The 7,175-nt window shown below is 62.7% G+C and overlaps 1 protein-coding gene across 2 annotated transcripts in view; it reads left to right on the top strand.

The window, feature by feature from the left end:
- Positions 1-7,175, top strand: part of RBM19 (RNA binding motif protein 19) — a 75,997-nt gene that overhangs the window by 52,710 nt on the left and 16,112 nt on the right. For both annotated transcript variants that reach the window (XM_045296861.1, XM_045296860.1), the window contains exon 22: positions 1,267-1,372. In XM_045296861.1, coding sequence (XP_045152796.1) covers positions 1,267-1,372 — 106 coding nt within the window. The remainder of the gene's footprint in view (positions 1-1,266; positions 1,373-7,175) is intronic.

Below are 7,175 nucleotides of genomic sequence, written 5' to 3'. Positions count from 1 at the left end.
AACCACCATGACCATCTCATCACAAAAACACACAGTATGACCGTGGCCAGCTGTGCTCCTCGGGTGTGCATGCACCAGCCACTGTCTGCACTGGGGCAGCCACGTACACACACACACACAAACCAGGGTACTGCAGCCGTGTCTGCAGGAAACTCAGTCCCTGCCTGCCCTGGTTCAGAGCAGCAGCACGTCTGCCATGGGCCCCGCTGGCCTGTAGGTGGCAGCATGGAGCTGGGTTTGCAGCCTTGCCTTGGTGACCCTGCACCGCCCGGCCCTGCCCCAGCCCTACCAGTGGGCCTCTGGCCTTCTCCTTCGCCCAGGGAGCTGCCCTGTCCCCCAGCCCGCAGGGGTCCACCAACGGAGCCCCAGTCGGCCTGGAGCAAGCTGGCTGGCGCCAGGAGGGAGAGCCGAGCTGTGAGGGGATGTGAAGATGGGCTCCCGGGCCTCATCACGCTGCGTTCCCGCACAGGCTGCCATCAGAAATTGGGCCGGCAGATGCCTCGTCATGCTGGCAGGGCTGGGGTACACCGCCTCGATGGAGCTACTGCCATCATTTGCGGAGACCCGCCGGCCTTCACGGTGTGTCTCACTCAGGTGGTCCCTGGCCCTGCAGCCTCTGGGACCAGCAGGGCCTGCATGAGGGTCCAAGTGCCCACCAGCCTGTGTCAGTTTTCAAATAAAATAACACCTCTGCTCAGATGCCAGGCACGTTAAATATTTATCAGCAGCACTCTGCGCTCATAGGTTTGATCAGTGGACACGAGGGAGACGGGCAGGCGAGGGACCTGCCTGCAGACACCACAGGCCTTTTGTCCGGGAATCCCTCAAATGCCTGGGCAGGAGAGGAGAGCAAAGTGGCGTGGTCGCCACCCTCTGCTGGCCTGAGCCCCACTGGGGAGATCCTTGTCATGGGCTCTGGCTGCCTGGCTAGCCAGCAGGGCCCTCAGAGGAGAGGCAGGTGTGTGGGAGCCATGTCACCTCTGCACACTGGACTGGGACCGGGTTGCATCACGGATGGCGGCCAGGTTAGGTGAGTGGGCAGGAGAGGAGCCAAGAGTTCTGCCTCCAGCCTGGCCAGCTCCTCCCCTGCCCAGTTAGATGGCCGGGCCCAGGGAGAGAGGGTCGAATATGTCCTGAGCTTGCATGGATGTGTGTGTGCACGTGGTGCATCTGTGTGCACACATACTGCTCTCGTGTGTCCTGTACAACCTGAAGGGCACTCGCTAGCTAGCCTCAGCCCCTAACCTCAGGATTCTCCCATTCCAGCACCTTCGGAGAGCTGAAGACGGTGCGTCTGCCCAAGAAGTTGGCCGGGACGGGCGCCCACCGAGGGTTCGGCTTTGTTGACTTCCTCACCAAGCAGGACGCAAAGGTCAGTCGCCCAGCGCCTTGCTGGGGCTCCGGTCCCAGGCTGCCCCCGCTGTGCCCTAGGAGGAAGGAGCCTAGCAGGTTTTGTTAAGAGGGAAGGACTGCCGTTATTCCCTGACCCCCATGTCACCTATTCAGGGGGCCTGAGGGTCACATGGGGGGAGGGACCCAAGCCGGCCCAGGACCCCCTGCTCACATCAGGGGCTCTGAGTGTGGTTGGGTGGGTGCACTGGGCTCCCTCTGTGCCCTTGGGCTGCCCCTCTGGGACACAGCGTCCCACAGGAAAGCCAGGCCCCTCTGCCCCAGAGTAAGCATCTTGTGTGGTAGCTTGGCGTCAGAGGGTGAGTCAGCCTTTGTGGGCCCTGGGAACGCACACAGACGGTGCACACCAGGCCCTTGAGTGCCCCGGCCACGTCTGTCCTCGGCAGGGGCTAGTTGCGTGGGAGCTCAAGTGCCTGTTTTGTTACCACACTCGCCAGCCTGCCCGCACACCTGCTCCCCTCCCCCAGCTGGCAGCCTTCCCCTCACCGCCCGCCTGCCAGCACCCCACGACCACATGCCCGTCTCAGGGTGCCAACCTACGAATCAGAAGGTGGGCTTGTGCCTGGGGCCAAGGCAGTGCCTCAGGTGTGTGCTCGCAGACTCGGGGTGGCATGGAGGGGACTGGCAGAGGCAGCCCCTCCCCGGCCTGCATTCGGGACTCTGGGAAGGAGGAGGGAGGGCAGCTGAGGACAGCGCTGGCTCAAGGCAGCCCCTCGCCTCCCACCGGCCCACCCCGGAGGCCCCGGAGCTATTTCTGGCCCTGCCATCCCCTCAGCAGGGCAGACAGAGCAGCTCTCCCTCCCCGGGACGCGGGCCCTTGTGGCAGCTGCCTTCTCCCTGAACGTGGGAGCCGCCATGTGCGCGTCTCTCCTGCGAAGATCCCTTGCTCTTTTCACCCCCCGGAAGCCGCCATTGCTTCTCTCTCCTCCTCCCCGTGTGAAGAAGCCATTGTCTCCTGAGTGGAGCACCGCGCACTCGGCGCTGACCCGCGGGAAGCGTGCTCAGCCTGTGGGTGAAGGAGATCTGAGCGTTGTAAATCATCTCGTTAACACAGGGGCGGTGGGGGGGGGGGCGCGTGCTGCCGGAGACACACAGAGAGGGACACCGGCTCTCATTCTTGGTGTGGCCCCCTGCAGGGGCTTTGGGGCCCTGGTGTCTGGACACACTCCCCCCAAGCTTTTCTCTTTGTGAGCCCCTCTTGAGGACCGAGGCTGTTGTCCGGCCCAGGCCAGTGGAAGACTGCCCCTGGATTCCCATCCAGGCTTGGTCCAGGCTCCCTCCCCAGCAGGCAGGTGGCTGTCTCTGGCATGAGGGGCCGAGACTAGAGACCACAGCCAGGAAATCTGAGCCAACTGCTCACCTAAAGGGTGGCTGCTCTGACACGTCCTGTAGAGCCACGGGGGAAAGCCCTGGCTCCCTGCTTCCTGAAGCTGACAGCCGAGGAAATCCCAAGGGGCAACGGACGGGGCGGGGTGCAGTTCTTCTCTGTCTCCAGCATGTGGGGGGAGGGTCAGGTCGCTTTGAGTCAGAATGGCTCAATGGCAGCGGGTTGTTGAGGGTGGGGGGAGTAAAAGGAAAGGGCAGGGCAGCGTTAGGGGAGAAAAGGGGGAAGAGAATTTGTTGGAGAAGCATACGGACTCCCACTGCAGTGCTCTCTCCCCAGCGCCTGTCTGGCCACCTCGCCAGCTGGCAGGGGTAGAAGAATGAGGGCCTGGTCAGCCCCCAAACGAATCCCCTCCACACTTCCGTCTCTGGTCTGGCCCTAAACACAGGCACCCGCTGTCTGCCAGCCTAGGGCCACTAGAATGCGTTCCACTAAGTCTCTGCGGGTCAAGCCCACTCCCCACCAAACTGGGAGGCCCCCAGGTGGAAGCCTATCCAGGGTCATCACACATACAAGGCCCCACCATCACCCAGTTTGTATGGCCCCCGTGCGTGCGCCCCCCTCCCCCTGCCCCAGCCTGTTAGCTTCAGGCGGTGGGCAGAGCACTGCTGTTCAGAGCCGCTCTCCATCCCTGTAGGTGGATGGGATGGCAGGCCAGGCCAGCCCCTGGCTCTGTTCAGGAGACACAGTGGCAACCTGGGGCAGGGACATGGCCATCTGCCCTTGTCAATCACGGACCCTGGGTGGACTATTCGATGAGCGAGCACATTCTCCCCACCCAGGACACTTTATGAACACCCCCCACTCCCAACACCCCGTCTCGTCCCAGAAGTAAAACGTCAGTCCTAGGAGAGCGCCGGTGTTGTCTGAGCCTCCAGGCACGATGAGCAGGCATTTCTCACTCTCCCCCCGCTGGGCGGGCGTCAGGGAATAGGGCCGGGGTTGGGACCCGGGTCCGCAGTCTTATGCGCAGCCTTTTGTGCAGGGACGTGTCTGCCAGGATGGCTCACAGTAGTGGGTAAAAGATCTGCTGGGGGACCCCTGTACACAGACCAAAACCAGGGCCGTGCGTGTGTCCACTGCACTGCAGGACGGGGGAGTGAGGTGGGTGGAGGCCCAAAGGAAAGTCAACTGCAGGCCCAGGTTGGTGATTGCCAGCCCTTGGCTGAGTCAGGGATGCCCACAGGTCACTGATCCCAAAGCTGGGGACTCAAGGACACCTGCCCTTCCTTTATGTGTGTGTGTGCTGAGCCCAGCACCTGCCCCTCCTCTCCCATCACCAAGGTCTTCCCTCACTCACGGGGATTTGCCAGTCACAGGCGCCTCGAGGTTGAAATATTCCCCCCTCACCCACCGAGGTCGTTGACGGCTCCGCTCGTGAGAGTTGTAGCCATCCACGCACCCCCAGTTTCTCTGCTGCTGAGCTCCTCCCACCCCGCCTCCACATCCGTCAGGGAGGCCAGGGCGTGTGCACACGCTGACGGCTGCCTGAAGGTTTAGACCAAGCCAAACTAGGAAGAAAGGCCTGGCGATCAGTTTCCAAAGACTAGCCACGGAAACCCTGTGGGACCAGTAATCTGAGCCCCAGCCAACGGTGGGGCTGGCACCGGGCAGAGCAGCATTCCGTGTAGGTGGTGCATGGGGTCACAGGGAGTTGGGCCCACAGAGGCAGGCCAGCAGGTGCTACTGTGCCAGTTCCCACCAGCAGCAGCAGGTACCTGGGCAGGTGAGCAAGGGACTCCTAGCCAGATGTGCCTGTCCCCATTGGCTGAGAGGCCACTGCTAAACCACTGGGGTTCCATCCAGGAGCGCCTGCCTCCTGCTCCCCTCCCAGCCCCAGCTGAGCACGGAGGGATGAGCAGAGAGGGGCACCGAGACCCAAGGAGGATGGGCCAGGCAGGACACCACCCCCCAGCAGCCACTCGCACGGCTCCCCACCCCCCTGCCTCCCCTTTGTACTTCTGCAGTTGCAGCTGTTTTTATTTGCCACCGCCGCTGTTGTTCTAAAAGGTCTATTTTCACATGGAATGTTATCCAATTAGCAGAGCAATGTGCTGGCTTAAATAAACACTGGGGGGGGGTGTGGCAGTCGGGACTCGGTAGCGGCTGTCAGCATTGGCAGGCAGAGCCGTTCAGTGCCGCCATGAACGAGGGTAGCTCTAAGTGTCGGGTGTCTCTTTCCCACTTCCCACTGTCCCCACGGGGCTGGGTGGGGCCCGGCGTCCCAGGAGACCCCAGGAGGTCCATGGCGGAAACGCTGGCAGGCGTGGTGGTGGTGGTGGTGTCGTCTTTGTCGTCACTGTGAGGGCAGCGGTGTTGGGTGCCCGTGTAGCAGTGATAGTGGGCCGCGCCGCCGAGGTCCATTTCCTGGCGATATCCGGGCCTTCCTCCCTCGGAGCAGCCGAAGGAGTCTGCATTGCCAGCCCTCCTGTGGCTGCCCAGCATGTCACCGAGGTGCCACCGGGGCTTACTGGTGGTGGGGAGGGCAGGCGTAGTGCGATGGGGTGGCCGGGACACCACCTCGGGAGCACTCACAGCTGCACTCTTGGTGGGCACTCAGCTTCCTGGGCTTCAGTGAGGCAGGACCTCATGGGCCTGCCAGATGGCCTTGTCCGTCCACTTCCCAGGGCAGATGGCCAGACCCTCCTCTGCGGTGCTGCTGACCTCTCCGTCCACAGTAGGAGCTTCAGATGCCGGCCCCAGCGCACTGCTGGCCCGGCCCTCAGAGCCCGCCGTTGCCGGTCTCTGGGCACAGTGACTGAAAGCAGCTTCAGAAATGGCTTTGTCCCCGCCTCACTTGTCGGGGGAGGAGGGGAGAGCATGTGTGTGGTTGTATGTGCCTGTGCACATGTGGAGGGTACCCGCGCTGCCTTAAAGGGAGGGTTTTGCCCACCAGATGTGACTTGATCCCAGTCCCTGCGTCTTGAGGCAGGGACTTGACCTGGCTGGCATGTGTGTAGGCCGAGAGCCTGGGGGAGGACTCGTCTGCCCGTGCATCGTCCACCAGATCAGAGAGGAGGTGGGGCTTCTGCAGGACACACGCACACATGTCAGGCTGTGGACATGAGCTGAACAGCCTTCCCCATCTCGGCCACCGTCGCAGCAGACAGATGGGAGCCCGGCCCCTGGCAGCCCAAGCAGGCCCAGGGCACCGGCCGCGTTCCCTGTTTCAGCAGCACATCAGTCTTCTGCCTCGCTGCATTCCTCCCCCAGCCACACTGCTTGTGAGGGGCCAGGACACCCACCCAGTCACCTCCCCATTCTGAGCACCCCATCCCAGCACCACCCCTCAGAGTGGCCGGGGTGTGAGGTGTCCCTCTGGGCTGGAGCCGAGTTGGCTGACCACCCACCGCTGCTACCCCTGCTCATGAAGGTGGACAGCAGCCGCTTGCTCAGCCTGGGCAGGCCCGTGGTCCCATACCCACCTCTGCTCCTTCTGAGCCAGACCAAGGGAGTTCCCATCAGGGCCTGTCACCTTCATGTGGATGTCAAGCTGCTAGCTTCTCAGAGCGCAGTACAGCCCATCCCCACAGCTGCCCCTTGAGCCCCGGTCTGCTGGGCCCTTGGGTGGGAGGTGTACTTCACTGTCTGCGGGGTGCTCCCAGCACACAGCCCCACCTCCAGGCCCAGGGTGCAAGAGGGTGGGTCTTCCCATTGAGGATAACAGTGAGTGGACACCACAGACCGTCTAGGGCAGGGCTCGGACAGAGACCTTCTGTGTGTCTGTGCCCCCAGCCAGCTGGTCACCTGGACAGAAGGCTGGAAGGAAACGTTAGAAAGGCCGAACTGTAGACATACGCACCTCGGCCCACACCTCCTCCGTCTGCCTTCTTTAGAACGAGAGATGAGGCCGAAGCCAGGTGCCTGGACTCTCAGGGTTTGGGGAAAAAAACAAAGGGACCAGGAAGCTCCCGGCTGCACCCTCAGGGCCCTCTCCCGTCCAGGCCCTATGGTGTCCACAGGCGCCAGGCCTGCAGAGAAGTTAGATCTCCCTGGGGTTGGTTGGGATACATCTAGGGGCCAGGTGGGCAGAGGGTAGCCAGCAGACAGACCAGAGACTGGAGCCTGTGGCTGCCCTGTCCCTCTCCCGGGCTTCCCATGCCCCTGGGCCTGTCCTGACCCTCAGTGTCTCCCGCAGACAGGCCCAGGGTTATGTCTTCCTCTTCCCGACCCCCTGCCCCGTCCCCAGCCCCTCCTCTGAGGTCTCTACTATAACTGGCTCTTGTTACACCCTTTGAATGGCGTGTGATTACTCTGGACTGTCCAGGGCTGGTTTTAGCTGCGAAGCACTGTCCCCAGGCTGCCGGTGACAGTTTGAGGCCACCCCCGTTCCAGCCATCCAGGAAGTGGGCACTCGGGGACGCAGCCTGGTTTCCTGTGA

Source organism: Echinops telfairi, unplaced genomic scaffold (assembly GCF_000313985.2).
Source record: "Echinops telfairi isolate 266 unplaced genomic scaffold, ASM31398v2 ScPeMD7_7412;HRSCAF=8450, whole genome shotgun sequence".
Lineage (NCBI taxonomy): Eukaryota > Metazoa > Chordata > Mammalia > Afrosoricida > Tenrecidae > Echinops > Echinops telfairi.
Note: the sequence above shows the minus strand (reverse complement) of the source record. Positions and strands in the feature narration are given on the sequence as shown.